The sequence below is a fragment of the Panthera pardus genome, unplaced genomic scaffold (genome assembly GCF_024362965.1).
Source record: "Panthera pardus isolate Hobbes unplaced genomic scaffold, ASM2436296v1 HiC_scaffold_10, whole genome shotgun sequence".
Taxonomy (NCBI): Eukaryota; Metazoa; Chordata; class Mammalia; order Carnivora; family Felidae; genus Panthera; species Panthera pardus.
Window position 1 is genome coordinate 100,894,588 of NW_026526655.1, and position 22,039 is coordinate 100,916,626.

General features: G+C 50.4%; 1 protein-coding gene across 1 annotated transcript; it reads left to right on the forward strand.

Moving 5' to 3' along the window:
• Window positions 1–2,955: 2,955 nt before the first annotated feature.
• On the forward strand, window positions 2,956–17,430 carry LOC109278751 (5-hydroxytryptamine receptor 5B). The gene is given in 6 exon segments (XM_019469323.2): window positions 2,956–3,141; window positions 3,143–3,364; window positions 3,366–3,635; window positions 3,637–3,654; window positions 3,656–3,826; window positions 16,358–17,430. Coding segments are annotated over 6 exon segments (1,110 nt in total). The 5' UTR covers window positions 2,956–3,045; the 3' UTR covers window positions 16,691–17,430.
• Window positions 17,431–22,039: the final 4,609 nt, after the last annotated feature.

The window sequence follows — 22,039 nt, forward strand, 5'->3', positions numbered from 1 at the left end:
GGGGGCGGGAGGGGCAGGGAGTCAGAAGAGCTGAGTCCCAGCTGGGAGGCAGCAGGTTAAGACCACAGACCTCTCTGTTCTCCATCTGCAGATGGGAATGAGGCCTAAAGGGGTGCGGGTAGGATCAAGTGAGATAAACTGTGTGGACGAGTTTTCTTGTTGCAAATATTCAAGGGATCACAACTGTAAAAACACGGAACCACAGCAAAAGATCACAAGAGAAGGGAATGGAAGGTTAAACTCAGAGTGAAATAGTAGCAACAGTGACCCTGTATTGAACCCTGACTCAAGCCAGTGCTACCAGCTTCCTCTAACTGTAGTTCTATTATTATTATTATTATTATTATTATTATTATTTGAAGAGTTTTTAAAGTTTATTAATCTGGAGAGAAAGGGAGGGAGAGAGAGAGGCAGAGAGAAAAAGAGAGAGAGCGAGGGAGGGACAGAGAGAGGGAGAGAGAATCTCAAGCAGGCTCCTCACTGTCAGTGTGGAGTCCGAACTGGGGACTCAAGAACCCTGAGACTGTGACCTGAGCGGAAACCCGGCTGAGCCACCCAGGTGCCCCTACCTGTAGTCCTTTAATACTCGCCCGACAGGCATAATTCGCCTTGGTTTGGAAATGAGGAAACAGAGCCTAAGTTGCTCAAAGTCTCTCAAGTAATAAACGGCACAGTATAAAAAGTACAGCTATGAAGAGAATATCTAGCAACATGAAGAGCGTTAAGCGAACTCTGCCAAATAAGAAATTGATTTTAGGTTTAATAAAACATGCATGCGGGTAGGGGCAAAGGTAAGAGAATAACAGCAAGTCAAGCATCTGACTGCTGCAGTACGGATGCTTTTACATTTTTGATAGTCTTTGCTTTGGTTACACTCTTGTCCAATAGAAGGGGGAGACTATCGTGAAAGTATTTCAAAGGCCCGTCCCCGTTTTCTGCTCATCATGGGCACTGTCCCAAAACCGCCCAGCATCCAGCTTTTTCCATGGCCACATGCAAACCCTGCTCCTTGTCATTTACACCTGCATATCTGTCCCCTTGACCCCAGACTTTCACGCCCTTGCCAGGTCCAACTTTCCATTCATCTTGTCCAATATCCACACCCCTTCCCTGCACTTCAGTAAGTGCAAAGCCTTGTCTCTGACCCCAGCATCCTCTGTCTCTATGGTCACTGAGCAGCCCATTTCTGATCATTTTATCGATCACTTGACACTTATGCCTGTATTAAAAAAAAATTTTTTTTATGTTTATTTTTGAGAGAGGGAGAGAGAGAGAGAGAGAGAGAATGAGCAGGGAGAGACAGAGACATAGAATCCAAAGCAGGCTCCAGGCTCTGAGCTGTCAACACAGAGCCTGACGTGGGGCTTGAACTCACAAACCACCAGATCATGGCCCAAGCCGAAGTCGGACACCCAACCGACTGAGCCACCTAGGCGCCCCTGCCTGTAAGTGTTTTTGACTTCCTTGCCTGTTGCTTTTTATGCCCTAGGAGTGTGCTATCAAGTCTGAGTGTGTAAGCAAGAACCGCCAGGCAGGGTATGCAGACAGCAGAGAGCATCTACAAAGCGAATGGATGAAGCGAAGGGAGAGCAGAGGAAAAGGACGTTCTTGGGACGTCCTCCCTGCCAGGTCCGGATCCCCAAAGATTGCCCCAGGTGCCAGGAGTGGACCGCTCACGGAAGAAACCCCTTCCACCTGCTACGGTCTCAGGGGACTTTTCCAGAAAGTCTCTCTCTGGGAGCTGACTCAGTGCCGTGCCCACTCTGGCTGTTCTGAGCACCCTGCTTAGCCTGAGGCTGTTCCTCAGGTGTCAGTAAGAAGCCGGCGGGTGACTGTCCCTCTGCGGCGGTGAAAAGAAAAGGGGCCGTATTGGGCTCTGTGTTCCTGTTTTGATTCCCGGGCACAGAAGTAGTGCCCGCACTGGGTTGATTTAATTATTGTTGAACTATTATTCAAAAGCATGAGACTGAAAATGGGGAGCGGGGTGGGGTGAAGGTTAGGGTGATTTCACCTTTCTAATTGGTGTCTACCTTTGCTCACAGGTCAACAAAAAAAACCCCAGCCTTAGCCTGGAAGACATAGAGTGTGGTCAGGGATGTCAGCAACAGCAAAGGGCAGGGAGGGAAGGACAAACAGAGATATGGCCGCAGGGTTGAGGCCGGCGGACAGGTGTTGGTGGGCAGGGTTGGGGTCAGGGGACAGGTTGCAAACGCTCCCCGTTGGGGGCCCCTGCCAAACTGCCTAGAAGTAGCGTCCTTTTCTTCCCGGAGGTGAACTTCTCAAGGCACCGTGAAGCCCCTGCCGGTCAGAAGTGCTCCGAGTGGAGCCGGCTTTAGGAGCTTGCTGTTGTCTGTACCTCGGTACCTAGTTCAGGTATACGTAGGATCGTCATTGGAGGAAACCAGAACTCCTCCTCGCCAGGAGAGAGGGTGGGCGCCTCTGTCTCTCTGTCTCGGATCCGAGAAGGTGGTGGCTGCGGCATTGCTGCGCGATCATGAACCTTCTCCGGAGACAACCGCAGTTAGGGTTCTCTCCGCCCGGCGGAGGGGTGGGGGTGGGGGTCGGTGAGGCTGCGTGAAGGCCTGGCAGGTGCTGGCGGGTCCTCAGGCCACCCCCACCCGCCCACCCGGTTGCAGCCAGGCCCCTGCCGCGGCCGGCTGCGGGAGGGGGCAACTCTCCAAACCCGCCCCTGCGCGCGGACACTCCGCGGCGCTCCCGGATTCCCAGCCCTGTGACAGCCCGTTGCCCCGGGGACGGCGCAGAGAGGTGGGAGGGGACTGGCGCGCCGAGCTGAGCTGGACTCCAGAGGGGTCCCACTCTTTTTTCTTCCACTGGAAAAGAGGTCCACGAGGGCTCCAGACAGAGGAGCCAAAGCGTGGGCTGCGGCCCAAAGAGGGACAGGGTGGGGCGACCTGGACCCCGCTCTGTCCTCCCAGGGCACGCGGCGACCCCTTCCACGCCCCCACCCGCCCGGTCCACACCGAGCCCCCCGGCCGCGCGCGTGTGTCCCCTGCCGGGAAACCAAGATCCCGCGCGCCGCGCGCCATGGAAGCAGCTAACCTCACGGTGGCCGCCACCGGCGTCTCCCTGCCCCTGGGATCCGAGGCCTGCAGCTTCAGCCCAAGCCCCGGCGGGGTCATCGGGGTCGACCCCAGGCGGGGCCGCCCTGCCCGGCCGCGAGCCGCCTTTCTCCGTCTTCACGGTGCTGGTGGTGACGCTGCTGGTGCTGCTGATCGCGGCCACTTTCCTGTGGAACCTGCTGGTTCTGGTCACCATCCTGCGCGTCCGCGCCTTCCATCGTGTGCCTCATAACTTGGTGGCCTCAACGGCCGTGTCGGACGTACTCGTGGCCGCGCTGGTGATGCCCCCTGAGCCTGGTGAGCGAGCTGTCGGCCGGGCGACGTTGGCTGCTGGGCCGGAGCCTGTGCCACGTGTGGATCTCCTTCGACGTGCTGTGCTGCACCGCCAGCATCTGGAACGTGGCGGCCATCGCCCTGGACCGCTACTGGACCATCACTCGCCACCTTCAGTACACGCTGCGCACCCGCCGCCGCGCCTCCGCGCTCATGATCGCGCTCACCTGGGCGCTCTCGGCGCTCATCGCCCTGGCCCCGCTGCTCTTTGGCTGGGGCGAGGGCGTACGACCCACGGCGCCCAGCGCTGCCAGGTGAGCCAGGAACCCTCCTACGCCGTCTTCTCCACCTGCGGTGCCTTCTACCTGCCGCTTGGCGTGGTGCTCTTCGTCTACTGGAAGATCTACAAGGCGGCCAAGTTCCGTTTCGGCCGCCGCCGCGGGGCTGTGCTGCCGCTGCCGGCCAAGGTGCAGGTGAGGAGCGAGCATGCTGCGGCACGGGGGGGGCTGGAGGAGGGGGTCGCTGGGTGGGGACGCAGCTCGGCTACGGGGAGAGTTGGCGGCGGAAGCTTGCACACTTGGGGCGCGCGCCGGAAGGCTGGCCGCCAGGCTGGCCGCCAGCGCACCTGGAGCGCACAGGGAGTTTGCCATCTGCTCTCCTGGACCGCGCAGCGGAGGGGGCGCATCGCCTGCCCCAGGCGCGCACCGGTTGGCCACCTGCGGACCTGACGCGCGGGGGAAGGGGTTCCCCCCAACCCGCACACTGGGGCTGGCGGGGGCGCTCCCACCGCTAATCCACGAAGCTGAGTGGGGCTCGCAGGGGCAGCGTGTCGGGGCAATAGTGAGGGCACACCGATCGGCCTCGCCCTCGGGTGCTTTCCGGGGGAGTGACTGTGTATTTCCGTGTGAATCGTGCAGCCGCCAGCTTCCCGGTCCCGACTAAACAGAGCGGGACTGCGGCGGGCTGGAAATGTGCGTCCCGCAGATGAGCACATTCCTGTATTTTTCGTCCCCACCACACCCTGGTCCGTGCTCTGCAGTCCAGACACTAAATCTCCAACTCTATCAGCCAGCTCCGTGCCAAAGAGGGAAGTGAGCGTAAAACAGAACCCAAGCGTCGCTTTCCTTTCACTACCCCAACCTCAGTGCTTTCCTCTAGTGACTTCCGAACGACATAGAACCGTGAGTTCAAACCTCAGCTGGGATATTGGGGGCGGTTCCTTAATGTCTGTGGGCCTCTTTCCCATATCTTTAAACAAGTTCATTCCTACTTCATGGTGAGAAAGGATCACATGAGATGAAGAACGTGAGGTGCCAGGCACACGGGGCGGCAGAATAGAGATCAACGAGGTCCGGCCAGGCCGTGTGCACTGGGCAGGACCTGGAAATGAATGAGATGCAGGGCTGTGCATTCCTCGGAACTTCTCTGCTTGTAGTTAAAGTTGGACCTTTCTGCCTTTGGTCCGGGATCTAGTAGAGTCAGTTCCCTCCTCACCCTGCAAGCCCCAGACTTTCCCTGTTAAGGGGTAGGGGGTGGGGCAGGCTCAAAGTCCTGGAGAATAAAAACAGGACTTATTGCCCCTTCCCAAATACAATAGAGTGGTTGCCCTTTGTCCACAGGGATACCTTCCAAGCCCTCCCCCCACCCCGCCCCGCTTGGATACCTTTCAGGCCCCCCATGGATGCCTGAAACCTTAGATAGCACTGAACCATGTATACTGGTCTTTTCCTATACATGCCTAAGATAGATTTTAATTTATAAACTAGGCACAGGGATAGCAACATACCTACATTTTTTTTTTAACATTTCTCAAAAGAGAGAGTGCATGCACATCCATGTGAGCTGGGGGGGGGGGGAGGGGGAGAGCAGAGAGAGAGAGAGAGAGAGGGAGACACAGAATCCGAAGCAGGCTCCAGGATCTGAGCTGTCAGCACAGAACCCAACACAGCGCTCGAACTCACAAACCGTGAGATCATGACCTGAGCTGAAGTCAAGACACTTAACCCACTGAGCCGCCCAGGCACACCTAAATTTTTTTTTAATGTTTATTATCTTTTGAGAGAGAGAAAGAGAGAGAGAGTGCGCGCGCGCGAGCGTGCGCATGAGTGGGGGAGGGGCAGAGAGAGAGGGAGACACAGAATCTGAAGCAGGCTCCAGGCTCTGAGCTGTCAGCACGGAGCCCGACCTGGGGCTTGAACTCACTGACCGCAAGATCACGACCTGAGCTTAAGTCTGATGCTTAATCGACTGAGCCACCCAGGTGCCCCATAATATATATAATAATAAAATAGAACATTATAACATTATAACAATAAAAGTTGTGTGAATGCAGCCTCTCTCTCCAAATATTTTACTATACCCATCCTTCCTCTTGTGATGATGTGAGATGGTAAAATGCCTACCAGATGGGGTGAAGTGAAATGATGATGTAGGCATTGTGACATAGTGTTAGTTTCCTGTTGACCCGGAAAAATCAAGAGGGTCATCTGCTTCCAGACTGTGGTTGATCTCAGATAACTGAAACTTCAGAAAGCTGAAACCATGGATAGTGGAGGGGGCGGGTTGGGGGTGGGGGGAGGGCTACTGCCTATGGCCAAGGAAGGACTGCCGATGGGGGTGGGGGGGAGGAAAGGGACAGTGAGTTTTCTATTGTTAGTTGTGTTTTAATTTTGGAAAGTTAACTCAGATACGTAGGCTACTCAAACATATGTGTTTTAAAAAGCAGGCTTTTTTTCCCCCCTCTCCATTAAATGGCAGAGAGATTTTGTAGCATAAAATAGGAATGTCAAGACTATAATTGGAAAGTGTTGGTAGGGGAGAGCTTTGTTCAGAATTAATGATGTTCTTTGAAAGGTCCTTTGGAAATGCCTGGGGTGATTATAGCTTTTCTGTCTGATTGCGAGGTAGGGCTGACTTTTAATAGCTACATTAATCCAACGTGCACCTAGAGAAATCATGGTGAAATGGACGTCAGAAAGGCTTGCCAAGATGGGGTTTGGTGTTTATTTTTGACAGACCCGGTTCCAGCAGGTGATACAGAGAAGAAGTGAGTGAACAGGAGCCTGGCCAATCCGGGGTGGCCTGTGGGTGGGGAGGAGGAGCTCTGGGGGGCAGGGCGAAGTATTGTGATTTTCCACTTGCAGTGGGCCCCCTGCCAACCCGGTTCCCTGCTTTGGGTGCTGCAAGTTCTCTGGTATCAGTCTAGGCCAGGCCTGGGGGTCTTGAGTCCCATGATGCTGAGATTGTAGATGTGAGGGTGTTGGAGAGAGGCCTGCGTCTTTAGGCTTCAGCCAGGCCTCATGCAAATGCCTGGGAAATGCTGCTGAGCAAGCTTTCTAGTATTAAGACCCCCAAACAGAAATTTAAAAAAAAATATGCCAGGAATACTCTCTCTCTACCTTCCCCACCCCTATCACCTGCCATTTCCTGCACTCCGACATGTCGGTACTGATTTCTGTGGGTGATAGAGGCACTTAGGAAGGCTGAGGGCCTCTGGTAACAGGGCTGTGTACATCCCTCCTCTTCTTTGGAATTCTGTGGCCAGGTCCCAACATTGAAATATTATCAGAAAGGGCCAAGCCACAGTTCCTGGGCAGTGGCTTAATTCTTTGAGGGAACAAATGCAGTTTTCGACAGTAGAGACAGAAACCAGTGGTTATTAAGTCAGTCCCCTCTTCTGGATACTGTTTTGATGCTTTCTCTTCATCTTCTTATTTAAGCATCATGGCCCAGCCAGGTTGGCCTAAAGTCTCTGTTGGCGGCTTCCAAGGTGGCTGTGAGAGGGGAAGAGATATATGGAAATACAGCAGCTTTTACCTGCCTTACCCTCAAGTGGACACATGTCGGTTCTGTTCTCAGTCCACTGGCTGTGAAATCCAGGGGAGCCTAGGGATATTTGGTGAGAGCTATCTTTGCCACCAGCCCTCAGCTTCCAGTTGATAAAACTCAGCTGCCACAAAGGTCATTTAAGACCACAGAGTTATGGAGTGGAGAAGCTGAGGCTGGTCGCAGACCTCAAGTCACCGTTCTTTACTTTGTCATTCCTCCGTGCCCTTCTGGGGACTTAACTGCCGAGCGCTGCCCCACTGCCCACAGCATCTAACCTTCATAGGAATGAGGCAGTCGTATCCCAGTCAAGGTGGGGTATGGGAGCAGCATCTCAAAACTGTGCACGGGACTCTGTTCGTTCCAGAACAGCTGAGCACAGAGGCACTGCCGGCTTCTCTCAGGAGGCAGGCTTCATTCCTACCTTGACATCCTTTCTTTCCGCTTTCTAGACTGAGCACCGCATATACAGTATATTCTGCTCCCCACAGAGCAACCCCCATGCGTTGTGATCGTTTCCTACTGCCCTGTGCCCTTTCTGTTTAGGAGAAAAAAAGCAGAATCAATGGGGATTATTTATCTGCCTTTCAACATGTAGCATCAAAAAGTTTTTCTTTTTTTCAGGGAACCCGGGTGGCTCAGTCAGTTAAGCATCCGACTCTTGATCTCAGCTCAGGTCATGATTTCACAGCTTCTGGGTTTGAGCCTTGCATGGAGCTCTGCACTGACAGAGTGGAACCTGCTTGAGATTCTCTCTCTCTCTCTCTCTCTCTCTCTCTCTCTCTCTCTCCCTCTCTCTCTGTCCCTCCTTCACTCTCGCTCTCAAAATAAATAAAATTCTATAAGCAAATTCTATAAAAAGAAGTTTTTTTCTTTTCAATTGTTTAATTGTTGTATACAAGTTGATGCCAGGGTCTAATTGTTCATTAGGCAAAGTAGGCACGCAACCCGGAGGCACCATACTTTTTGGGGCCCACGGAACTGGTTTACTTTTAATTTCCTTTAAAATTACGGGGACAATGAATATCGCAGCAATGAATATATAATAATGTGTCCAGCCTCGATTATGTTAGTCTTTCTAATAATATAGTCATAAAATGTAATTTTTAATACTTCTTAATGGGGGAAGGGCCCACAGAGGCAAAGATGCCTGAGGCTCAGGGATGTGATAACGCCACCCTGGGTGATACCTTTCACTCATGCACTCAGTCAATAAACACGCGGTGGGAGACCATGCACAGTGGTTCAGAGCATGGGATTTGGAAGCAAGGAGACCTGATTTTCAGTTCTTTGTGTGCGACTTATTAGCACTTCAGCTGAGTGACTTAATCTAAGGCTGTATTTAGGTAAAAAGGAAATACTGCTGCCTGCCTCATAATATTCTTGTGAAGAGTAAATGAGATAATGGTGTATATGGAGTATTGAAAATGGTAAACCATCCATGACAGCTGCTGTATTATCTTTGTTATTATTTTTTAAAATTCCCCCTGTAAGTTATAAATAATGAATTCTTATCTTAGTCCTCTTTATTTCTATTACTCACCATTCTAGGCAGAAGAGTTACTTTTTGCTGGAGTAACATAGCCCAACAAACATGTATTAGGAGTGTAAAACAACAAACATGTAATAACTCACCATTTCTGTGGGTCAGGCTTGGGAATGGCTTCGACCTTCTGGACCGAAGGGCTCTTGTGGTGGTGGCCAAGATGTCAGATGGGGCAGAAGTCATTCGAAGGCTTGACCGGGGCTGGAGACTCTCCTTCCAAGATGGCTGACTCACATGGCCGTTAGCAGGAGGTGTCCATAAGGCTGCCTGAGTGTTGTCACAACATGGCAGCTGGCTTCCTCTATTCCAAGAGAGCTCAGCAAGGAAGATACTGCAATGCCTTTTATGAGCTAGTCTCAGAAGTTACAGGCAATCACTTCCCGTATATTCTATTTACTAGAAGTGAGTCGCCAACTCCAGCCCACACTCAACGGAAGGGGAATTAAGCTCTACCTTTGGAGAAGTGTCAGGAAACTTGTGGACAGATTTTAAAACCACCACCATCTGTGTAATTGAGCACCACACAGATGGTGCTCAAAATTACTTGATTGACTATTGCTGACCTATATATCAGGCAGTGCGGTAGCTTCCGAAGGTTCAAGGAATGCGCAAGCAAGACCTCTGTTCTCCAGGGGTTAGTGTTAGTAGACTACAACCATAGCATTAAAAAGTGAATAAACTCTTACAGGTGCTCTGCTAGAAGTCTGTCCAGAATACAATGGTCCTGAGAGACTGGATAATAAAGGGGAAAGCACTTTGTAAACTGCAAAAGGCAAAATAAATGTGTAGTATTGAGCTGTGGGGTTTATGACAACTTGGATCTGAGTGTTAGCTAATGCTATATTATAAAATATTTGCCTCTTTAAGTTAATTGTCTGTATTAATATAAGCAGGTCTGTGTGCTGTAAGCATACAGTACGTGAGCCTTGAGTGACTGAAATCTGCACAGAGCCCCTTTTGTTTTTGTCCTTTGTCCAATGTTTAGTTGTCACCAGACCATCCCAAAGACTAAGCTGCTGGTGGGCTTTTGCTCTTGTCAGAGCTCGGGTCCGGGAAGAGGACGTCGCCCTCGTTCTGACTCTGTCTATTAAAAGAACTTGTGGGCTCAAACACATTCCATTCCAGACTGCAAGATTATTTTAACTTTAGGAAAGTACATTTTATGAATCAAATCGTATCAGTGGTAATCAAAAATCTGGTTTATGGTTTGATTCCTTTAAGATGGGTACCTAATAGTCTGTTTTCAGAAATACTTGGAATTGCCAGGGAGCATTTTCTAGACCCCTTTAGAAATGTCCCTGGCCTTCCCTTTTCTATAAACTTCTCCTTTGTTCTCCTTACATCATCACATTCATTCTATCTCTGTACGTCTACTTCCGTTTCTCTTTTCTCTCTGATTGGATCATTGAGGAAGAGTGCAGGGGGAGAAGGGGAAATGAAGGGGGCATAGGCGAATATGGTGCAGGCACCGTGTGTCTTCACCAATGACCTTGCAATGAGCTGCTTCTTAAATCCGTGTAGTTCCTGGAGAAGGTTGAGCTTCTCAGTGGAACACTGAGATCAGAACTCCATGGTTCTTAACCTTCTGGTAGGTCACAGATGACTTGAAAATTCAAGAAAGCTTTGGACTTGCTGCCCAGAAAGGTATGTAGGTACTTAGCCATTTTGCATAGGGCGCTCCCTGAAGCCCATCTCTGAAGAGTGATACTGAGCCTTGCTCCCAGCTGGCCCTCTTGAGGGATAGAACCTACAGGGCAGTGGGAATTGTGACTCTCTGAGGCAGGGCTGTAGTCATCAGGGTGTGGCCTCCAGGGGGGGTGCATCGGAACACTGAGGGTTGACAATACATGTGCAAAAGGCAAAACCTCCCTTCTCTCCATTTCTCCCTCTACCCCTTCCCTCCTCCCCACCCCACCATTCCAGGCCTCTCTGTCCTGGGGTCCCAAGGATTTCAGGGGTGAACTCTTGCCTCAACAGAGGCCCTTCCATTGGCATCCACTCGTAAAGGGGGGATGACTTCAGATCAGATGATATTAGAGCTGAAAACAGAGCTATATTCTCCTTCTCAGCATGAACTCCAGTGGATTCTTAGCCAAACCACAGTGACCAACCTCTCCACAAAAATCCACGTTCTCCAAAAACAAGAATGATAGCAGTTGTACCTTCTGTTATGATCACACCCAAGAGCTCAGCAAAACTATACTCTATTACAAATAGAATTACACTGAAGGAAAGGTTATTTTTTTCAAGCCTAGCATGCTCTGCTTTTATTTATTTTTTACAAGAAAACTTCATTAATTTCTTTTTCTTTCTTCCTTCCTTCTTTCTTTTTCTTTCTTTCTTTCTTTCTTTCTTTCTCTTTCTTTCTTCTTTCTTTCTTTCTTTCTTTCTTTCTTTCTTTCTTTCTTTTTCTTTCTTTCTTTTTCTCTCTCTTTCCTTCCTTCCTTTCTTCCTTCCTCCTTTCTTCTTTCTTTCTTTCTTTCTTTCTTTCTTTCTTTCTTTTTCTCTCTTTCTTTCTTTCTTTCTTTCTTTCTTTCTTTCTTTCTTGGTTCTTTCTTTCTTTCTTTCTCTTTCTTTCTTTCTTTCTTCTCTCTCTTTCCTTCCTTCCTTCCTTCCTCCTTTCTTTCTTCTTTCTTTCTTTCTTTCTTTCTTTTTCTTTCTTTCTTTCTTTCTTTCTTTCTTTCTTTCTTTCTTTCTTTCTTTCTTTCTTTCTCTCTCTCTCTCCTTCCTTCCTTCCTTCCTTCCTTCCTTCCTCCTTTCTTTCTTCTTTCTTTCTTTCTTTCTTTTTCTCTCTCCTTCCTTCCTTCCTTCCTTCCTTCCTTCCTTCCTTCCTTCTTTTCTTTCTTTCTTTCTTTCTTTCTTTCTTTCTTTCTTTCTTTCTTTTCTTCTTTTTCTTTCTTTCTTCTTTTTTTTTTTTTCCGCCAGAGAAGCAGCCGAGAACATTTGCTGCTCTAGGTTGTCAGACAAGCTAGACAGTTTCTGTTCACGTTGAGGGGCTATTTTGGCTAGTCATGTCCTTGGTGTGCCTTTGGGAAATGCAGTGGGGAGCTTGGTGTGCCCCGTGGACCCCGGGGCAGAGAGACTGGAGCCCCAGGCATTCTTGGTCCTGACCTGCCGAGCTCTGGTTAGAAACAGGGGATTCCACTTACGATCCGGGGTGCCTTCAGCCCGAACCAGGAAACTCTCTATGCCCTCTCTCCTCGCTCAGAGGCCGTAGGCCTTGATTCACCACTGGGATTAGCATGGCCGCCCCGACACCTGCCTCATGGAGACTCTTATCCTACCCGTGGGGTCACAGCACCAACTGGTGTTTGTTCCACAAGTGATTGGGACAATGCTTCTTTCTGCTTTCCTCTCCTGTTCCTTGTTAGGATGTTGAGTTAACAACATTAGAGGATGAAAAATGTTTGTGGGTTCTTTCTGTGGCAGCTGGAATATTTTTTAAAAATTTTAAAATTTGTTTTTGAGAGACAGAGAGACACAGAGCATGAGCAGGGGAGGGGCATAGAGAGAGAGAGACACAGAATCCGAAGCAGGCTCCAGGATCTGAGCTGTCAGCACTGAGCCTGATGCAGGGCTCAAACCCATGGACTGTGAGATCATGACCTGAGCCAAAGTCGGATGCTTAACCGACTGAGCCACCCAGGAGCCCCAGCAGCTGGAATTTTTAAAAAATTTTTTAAATTTATTTTTGAGAGAAAGAGAGGAGGGACAGAGAGAGAGGGGGAGACACAGAATCCAAAGTAGGCTCTGAGCTGTCAGCACTGAGCCCGACGTGGGGCTCGAACCCACGGACCATGAGATCATGACCTGAGGCGAAGTCTCAGGATGCGAGTGGGGGATGGGAAGAGAGAGGGGGGACAGAGAATTGGAAGCAGGCTCAGAGCTGTGAGCACAAAGCCTGACTCGGGGCTCAATCCCATGAACTGTGAGATCATGCCCTGAGCTGGTCAGTCACTTAACCGACTGAGCCACCCAGGTGCCCCACTAGAATTTTTTTTTTTTTTTATTAGAGGAGAAGGAAGGAACAAGGGGACAGGAGGCTGACATTTATGAGGTCCTACTATGCACCGTGCCTCATTGTGATCCTCACACTAGGCCTACAGTACAGACAAGATTCTTTACGGTTACAGATGTAGAAGTGGGGGCTCTGATGGTAATCCTGTCTAATCACTAACTTGCTCTGAGCCTCGGTTTCCTCATCCCCTCCTTACTGGTCGCTGTCATTACTGAATAAGACAGTGTGTGGAACCGCCTAGCCGCGTACCAGACAACCGTCAAGAGCCGGGAAGGTCTGGCATTTTGCCCTGCTTGCGTGGCCTTGGCCATGGCATTTGACGTGCCCAAACTTCTGTGTATTGAGAGCACTTTTCCTTTTTCTGCAGGACCCACTGACTGTATGCTTTCACCAGCCCGTATTCTTGTCTGCACATGAGCGGATTTCTAACCAGAGGTCAGAGGCCTCTAAAGCCCAGATGGTCAGTTTTCAGACAGGGGTGTAGAGGGAAGTTGGGGTGAGGAGGTTGAGGAGAGAGAAGACCAAAGAGGAGAGATGGAGAAGCTTAGGGGTGGCCCCAGAGCTGGTGGCCAGAGAAATCACCAGGAAGCCCTTCATGTCCGTTCTGAAAACATTTCCAGGCATAAATATCCTTAAGATAGGTTCTGTCGGAACCTATTCAGAGCAATCTCGTTTACTAAACGCGCGGAACAACATATAGGGATTAAGAGTGTGGTCTCTGGGTCCAGATATTCAAGTCTGACTTCCAGCTCTTATAAGAAGCAACTGGGTGACCTTGGACAAGGCATGTAACTTCTCAGAGTGTTTTTTCAACTCCAAAATGGAGATAATAATAGTAATGAATACCTCGAAAGTCTGATGTGAGAATGAATTAAAGTTATCCGTCACAAGCGTTTAGCATCGTGTCTGTCTTAGAGTAACTTCTCTAGAGTTGCCCTTAGCCCCTTTTGGATATCTCATTTCAAACGAGAAGAGCCAAGCTACCCAGTCCCCTTGCCAACCAGGATCATCCCAGGTTGACTCAGTTTCTTTGAAGCTGTCTCTGGAAAGATTCCAGGATCTCCCAGCCTCTCTCTCTCTCTCTCTGCACAGAGTGCAGCAGGCTCAGGTGGAAAGCTGTGAGCTTACTTCTAGCGAACAGATGCTGAGGCGGGACAGACTCGGGTTCTGCCACGTGGTGCCGCGGCGCTGGAGGCCTGGTATTTTAAACCTCCTTGATCAGTGAACTTGCCTTTTCTGTTTCTCTTCCCCCGGGAGCCCTTTGAACTGAATTCACCCCATTTCATTCCCTCAACAGCATAACAAGGACTTAGAACTTGCCTTACCCAGAGGAGGGACTCCAGTGCCTGGGAGGCCGCGTAGGTCAGCAGAGAAGTGGCTGGAAAAGTGCCCATTATGGATGGAGCGGGAGCGCCGTGGGAGAGAAACAAACGCATCACCTCTCACTTCCGCTCCTGCTCTGATAACATGATCCCCTCCCTAGTAGACAGTTAAATATTCATGAGGTGGTTTCAGGAAGGCACGTTTTGTGGCTCAGACTTGTCTGGTGACTTGATGGTCCATCAAGAGGCAATCAGCCGATCAGTACCACCTCTTCTGAAGAGGAGTGGGGACATGGGGCTCATACCTGCCCATGGGGGGCTGGCAAACCTTGGAAAGGCTCATTAGAGGGGTTCTGGCTGGCCGCTCTGGGGGCGCAGGGCGGGGAGGGGGAAATGCTGTTTGTTCCCATGCTGCCATCACTTTCCTTGTCATTGTCTCTCTCCAGGCAGCGGGCAGGAAGCCAGGTGGGCGCTGGCAAAGGCAAGGACTCTTTGTCCACGTCTTCGTGATCTCTCTCCAGGCCGGTGTAGTGATTTTCCCACGAAAGGAGCTGGGGGTGGTGGGGAAAGTAGCAGAAGGCACTGAATTCGAAGGTGGTTCCCAGGGTGGAGTCCCAGGTTTGCATGGGTCAGGCCCCCCGGGGGGTCCTGCAGCACTTGGCTTTGGCCATCCTAACCCAGTGAGAGCAGACGGCAAATGGGCTGTGGGCCCTGTATTGTGCTCCACGGCCGTGATGCTGTCCCCACAGCTGCTTCCAGCGGTGTCCAAGCTAGATGTAACCCTTGCTCCCAAGCCTCCCGCCCTTGGGTGCCCCCAGTGTCGGTGGGCCACGGCTGGCAGCATCCGGGCAGGAAGGGAAATGCAGATGCGGACCCTCCTGTTGTCATGGTCACTCGTTAACGCAGCAGCTGTTTCCCGGAGCACCTGCCAGGCACGGCTGCTGCTGCCAGGCAGGTGGCACACAGTCCTAGAAGACACAGTCCCCGCCCTTGTTGAGCTTGGACTGGGGCGGGGGCGGGGCAGATGCAATAGCCACAGTCACACAAATTGCTACGGAAGAGGACAATGTGATTGAGTTTAGAGGGTCACAAAGGCCACTCTGAGAGGGTTGGTGGCCTCTAAGCTGAGACCTAAGAAGTAAATAGGAGTTAGCCAAAGGATGGGGGTGACAGGGTGGACATTGTGCTGGGGACTCCTTAAAGAGTAGTGAATTATTACCACAAAGGCATTTACAGCTGTCTTTTTTTTTTTTTAGTTTTTATTTTACATTTATTTATTTTTGAGAAACAGAGTGAGACAAAGCGTGAGCGGGGGAGGGGCAGAGAGAGAAGGAGACACAGAATCCAAAGCAGGCTCCAGGCTCTGAGCAAGCGGTCAGCACACAGCCTGATGCGGGGCTCGAACCCACAAACTGTGAGATCATGACCTAAGCTGAAGTCGGACGCTCAACCGACTGAGCCACCCAGGCGCCCCTGTCTTTTTTTTAATTAAAAAATTTTTATGCTTATTTATTTATTTTTTGTGAGGGACAGAGAGAGACAGAGAGAGAGAGACACCAAGCTGGGGAGGGGCAGAGAGAGAGGGAGAGAAAAATCCCAAGCAGGAGCCCTGCTGTCAGTGCAGAGCCTGATGCGGGCTCGAACCCACAAACCGTGAGATCATGACCTGAGCCGAAACCAAGAGTCGGACGCTCACCCGACTGAGCCACCTAGGTGCCCCCAAAGCTAGGCAGTACAGAAGTACCCCCAAATCCGAATTGAATCCATCTAGCACATAGTTGTACAATTTCTTGCAATGTTGAGGTTTATAGGCTGCCTCTCCAGCTTCGAACTTGGTGCCTGGCCTGGGTCAGGGCTGTTCTATTTGGGGTCCTAGTCCCCGACCCAGCCCACTCCATGAGCATTGAATGGCACACCCAGCACATTCCCAGTTCACCTCCATGGTGTCCTTACCAGGGAGAGGACTTTCGTCACCCAGCTTCACACATGGCCCATGGGGCTGGGACTCCAGCCAGAGTCTGACACGAGGCTCCCGCTCTTAACTGCCTCCCTCTCTTTTTATATCATATTGACATTGTGGAGACCGCCACTCTCACTCCCAGAAGAACCTTCGGGGCTTAATTTAACCTACAGTCTCAGGAACCTTTTCACCGAACATTTGTGACGGATTATGGATAAATGGGTCTTGAATGAGGCTGCGGGGGAGGGGTTGGCCGCACGGGAGCCACCCCACGTTGCTTTAGCATCCAGTGTTGGGTTTTCGGTGTTAACGGCACATTTCCTTTGTCCCAAGGTGAAGGAGGCCCCTCACGAGGCTGAGATGGTGTTCACGGCGCGTCGCCCGGTGGTGGCCTTTCAGATGAGCGGGGACTCGTGGCGGGAGCAGAAGGAGAAGCGGGCGGCCGTGATGGTGGGCATTCTCATTGGCGTGTTTGTGCTGTGCTGGATCCCCTTCTTCCTGGCGGAGCTCATCAGCCCCCTCTGTGCCTGCAGCCTGCCCCCCATCTGGAAAAGCATATTCTTGTGGCTCGGCTACTCCAATTCCTTCTTCAACCCCCTGATCTACACGGCATTTAACAAGAACTACAACAACGCCTTCAAGAGTCTCTTCAGCAGGCAGAGATGAACGCGGGGCCTGGAGAGATGTGCAGGTGGGGGGCTGTGGGCCGGTGGGCAGGACCCCCGCCTCCCCCCCCCCCAGTCATCTGGAAGCCTCTCCCCCCAAGCGGGGTGTTGACGTGTGAGAGCCGCACCACTGGGCCTGGACCGGAGGAGCAGCAACGCCAAGGGCTCTGCAGAAAGACAGCGTCTGGCAAGCCTGCGGTGTGCCCTCTTCCGGATGTGTGACAGACACTGCCAATCGATAGCGGCAGTCTGTCCACTGAGCGGACCTCTGCCCCGGGATCCTTTTCAGACAGAGCTCCTGGCAGTGACTGCTGACCGGCTGAAACTGACAGGGGAGTCCAAGCCGGCTTGCCTTTCCTTCGCATAAAACCCTATTTCTCCAGCGGGGCCGGTGGTGGTGGGGGGGTCCCGCAGCACGGAGCCCAGGGGCCTGTTTGGGAGTCCACTCAGGAGACTGTCTCGTTTGTGAAACAGCCCTTCTCCCACCCTCTATCCACCCGATTCAACTTCTCTTCCCCACCCTCCAAGGTGGTGTATCCCAGTCTGGGAGACGGGAATCATCTGAACTTTGGTTTTTTAAAAGAAGTGTCCCGTGCAGCCGTATCTACTGAAGGAGACTTTCAGAGAAGAGGGCTGGCAATTTATGTTATTGACTTCTCCAGATGATTTTCTTTTTCATCAGTGAGGGACACTGCTGGGTGCTTAGATTGTTCTTTGGACCAATTAAACAGGCATTTCACTGCTGGGTGCTTAGATTGTTCTTTGGACCAATTTAACAGGCATTTCAGGGGTGGGGGGGAGCATGGTGAATTGCAGGCGCGAGTGCTTTTTAAATCTCCCCAAGTGATCTCACCGTGTCGCCAGGGTTGAGGACCCCGGTGGGGCCATTTCTCTGCTTCTGTACAAGGGAGAGCAGCTGTAACAAATGTTCCCACCTTCTTCAGCATATGGATTTGTATGTGTAATAAAAATACTTTTGAAGCATTTATTTCTAGGCTCAGAATCATTCATATGTATGATTGATCACACACACACACACACACACACACATACACATGCCTTTGAAAGAGGGTCATCTACTGTAGAACTAAGATACAACAGCCCCCCAACTTCCATAGTGGATCTTGGCCTTCCTGAAAATACCAAATGCTGCCCAGGAATGGAGGGGTCCGAGGGCCTGGATGAGGGGGATTCCTGGACCAAGTCATGCAGGCCACAGTCCGTCTGATTTTGGAGAAGTGCTGGCTGCCTACCGATTATGCTTTTCAATGTACACAAAACAGACCCCTCTGCCATTGGCTCACTAGATGTCTGAGGTATGTAGATACTCTTTGGGATTTGGTACTTTGGGGTTTATCAGAGTATACAGGTCCACAGTGCCTTTTCCAAAATCGTTGGGTCCAGACAGGCTTTGGAGTTTAGAATTTTTTTTTAAGTGTTAGAAAGGCAATATGGTATGTGTTGCATAAATTAGATAACACCCCCAGCTGGGGTGGGGGCAGCAGTCTCTACTCAAACTGTGCAGTGAAATATATGAATATTTACACTGTGAGAAAAGGCTAAAAATAGCTCACACTGAGATCAGATCCTGTCATCGAATGAGTCAGAAACAACCTGTTCACCGAACTCAGTGTTTTTACGATAGAGGGCCCGTAAGACCTCAGACGATCCACAGTCCCAGCTTTGCTGCATGTCAGCCCCGTTCAGGTGAGAGCTTCCAAAGGGAGTCTGGGAAGAGACTGTGGTCCCACTACTTCTTCGCCGCTGGAGAGTGGCCCATCACGCAGGTGCTATGCATGTCCCTACGACAGCCTTTTTGGAGTCATTTTGGAATGTTATTTTCATTGGAAGATGCTTCAAGAAATAGTCTTTTTAAATTTTTTAGAAGTTTATTTACTTATATTGAGAGAGAGAGACAGAGAGAGCGAGAAGGTAGGGGCAGAGAGGGGGACAGAGAGAATCCCAAGCAGGCTCCGTGCTGTCAGTGCGGACCCTGACGTGGGGCTTGAACTCACAAACCATGAGATCATGATCTGAGGGGAAATCAAGAGTCAGATTGTTAACTGACTGAGCCACCCCGCGCCCCTCAAGAACTAGTCTTATGAAACCTGTTAATGCATTTCACATAAAAATGTAGTCATCTGCTCCATTCTTTGTGAAGGCCATTTTTTTTTTTTTTATGATAATGAGGACTTTTCCTTGACTGTTTGCATTTTTCCCTTGATCAGGAAGAAGAACAGATCCAAATTTCTGGCCTAACTTTGGAATCTGTGTAGGAACTGGCAACCTACACAAACTAGATTTGTGTCTAATGTTTCTAGCCAGTCTGTAATTCCAGTGTTTACTTAGGGCTTCCCTATCCTGGTGTTTTCTGTTCGATTTGTATTTTCCTCTCATATTCTATGCATTTCCTAAAAGCCACCTCAAATCCTCCGTGAACCAAGGCAGGGAAGAGAAGACTAGGCACATTGTTGTGTTTTACAAGGCTGGAGCTCAAGCTTGGGGCTACTGGGGATTTCCCCTCTTGGCTGAATCACACTAGGCGGCATTAAAGACCTTCTTCCCTGTCTCTCTCTTCATAAAACACACAATCGGGAATAATTTTAAGAGTACCATCTATTGGGCATCTGCCATGTGTTGCTGTTGTAGTAGGTTTCATATATAAATGCTCATTTAATCCTACATGTATCCTTCAAGGTAGGTATTGTTCTCATTTAACCACGTTCCGAGAGGGGAAGTAGCCTGCATCTGGTCACACAGGAACACCTGGCAGAACCGGTGTGTGGACCCCGGGCTGCCTGCATCCAAGCACGGGGCAGTGAAGGGAAGCCAACAGAAGTCTGCCTGGACTCCATGTTTCCATGTTGGCTCCCATTTTGCAGCATGAGACCTGCACACGCTTTAGTGGGTCTGCCTGCATCGTTCTAGTTGGATTCTAGGCAGGAGCCTTAGAGGAAGGATCTAGGGAGGGTTGTGGGAGGGGGGGTGCGGGAGCGGGGGACTTGTGGAATGTTTTGTTTACTCTTACGCCTGGGTGGGATGCTTTATGATTGTGTTCCATTGGCCTGGGCTTTGACTTAACGCAGGGTCATGATGGGAGCATCCCAGGCAGAAGGAATGATGTACGTTGAGTCCTTTGGAAACGGAGGTTGTTTCCTTGTTAATTTGGTGGCAACTTCTGTTGGACCTTTCAGACTTGAATCTTCTCTTCAGTTAGTGAGGCCTTCCCTGACCACTCACTGTAATTACAAAATGCATAGATTTCTGAAACAGATCAGTTGATGACTGACTTTATGTAAGGATGCACCTGTAATTCCTTTTAGTGAGAGTATTAGAAATAAGTCTATTGGCAAAGTATCCGATTTAAAATGAACATTCCAGGAACTTCTTTAATAAGCATGTTTCTCTTCTGCTTCAAATCTGCCTGAGGAACACGACTAAGACAGGGGTAGGGGGTGTTTAGGAGGAATTAGTCTCTTCCCTGTTGGGATTCATTTCCTGATTAAGGTATCATACGGTGTCTTCATGTCAGAATCTCGTTTCACAAAGTTCTAGGCTTGTAGGAAGGCTGTGGCTAAACCAATGGTTTTATTTTATAATGTAGTCATATGTAATGGATAAAGTATGCTACTTTTCTCCCCTTTAACACAGCCGCTCCTACCCCGAGGCCTTTCCCCTCACGACTCCCTCTGCCTGGCATCTCCCTCACACAGGTGTCCATGCGGCTCCCTTCCTCCCTGGTCGTGCGTTTGTTTGTTGGTGTTTAATGCTGAGAACACTGATACCCGAAAGAAGAGACAAACAACCGAGAAAGTTTTTTCCGGATGGGACGTTTTGATCATAAAAACAATAGCGATTCAAACTTCTGAAACCCAACAGCCCACAAATCTAGAAAATGCAAGACATGGTTTCTTCCCCGAATCAAGCCGAGACCACGTAAACCTTATCTTCCAAATATCTGCCAATATTCACGCAGAGCAGTGTAGCTGCCCATAGCGTTTAAGCCATAGAACCCACACCTGGCTTACGCATGACAAAAATAAAACAGAAGCATACAAAATAACGTGCAGTTTATAGAATTAAAAGAAAATTAGGGCGGCTAAGAGTCAGATGGAACAGGCAGTGAGGGACAGGAGGCATTTTGCAAGCAGGTGCTCTGGTGACATTTATGGTGAGCCTGGATGGCACCAGGACGCTGATGCTGGGCCGGCCCTGACAAGGTGTGATGTCTCCAGTAGCCAGCAGATTAACTGGCGCCCTGGGAAAGTTTCCAGAAAGAAAAGCCGGTAAAGAATGTAAGGGTGGTCCTTAACTCCTTGTAACACTGCAACCATCATGGCTGAGCCAGGCACTCCTGAGGCTTGGGCCGCAGTCAGCATGCTGAGGCAGTAATGCCGTACGGCCTACCCGGTTTGCCCTCCTTGCACGGCTCCCCCACGGGAGGGTAGTGAAGGCACGTTCTTTTGTCTGCTCTGTCCACTGCTGCATTCCCAGGGCCTGACCCAGTCGAAGTTCAACTATTTGTTGGTTGAATGGGAGTTATTTTTCTCATGGAACCCGAAATATGGGGGTGTGGGATCCCCAGGTTAGTTCAGAGGCCTGCTGTGCCTTCAGGAAGTCCGGCTTGTTCTATCTGCCAAGCTCAGTCTGTGGGGTTTCTCTGTCCTCACGGTCTCAAGATGGCTCAGGTTGCTCCAGACACCTTGTCCTTCCCCGACAATGTGCAAGAATGCGAGCTCTCCGAATGCATCTGACCACCAAGCAGGAAGCTCCCCTCCCTAAGCATGATGGGGCCAAAATGGGCTTAGATGCCCATCACAAACAAATTCTTGGCCAACAGAAACAGTCTATTTGAGAATGGCCGTCATGACTCCTCCCCTGGGGCTGGACACAATCAGTTCTGCCGGAGAGAGGGGTGAGGAAAAGCCCACCCACAGCAGGTCTCCAGGGGGGGCAGGCACGGCTCCCTTGGGCCATGACTCATGGGTGCTATCTCCATCTTTCGCACCCCGAAAGCCAGAGGAACGGGGCTGTGCCGTGACCCTCATGAGAGAGAAGCAATCCTCCAGCCAACCTGGCCTGTTCTCAGGGTACAGCCACTTCATGGTCCCATTTCCCTGTTCCTGTCCCCTCCCCATCACCCAATGCACACACACACCTGGCGTAGAACCATCTCCCTAGAGCTGTCCTACCTAGAAGGTAGCTCCCTTCTTGCTTCCCTATTTCCCCCAAGACCCAAGAACATGAGAGATTAATTACTTTGGGCTAGGGCTTTAAATTCCTAAGGAGAGCAGATTTACCCAACAAGGATCTTCTGTCGTGTTGCTATTTTGTAGAAAACGAAATCAAA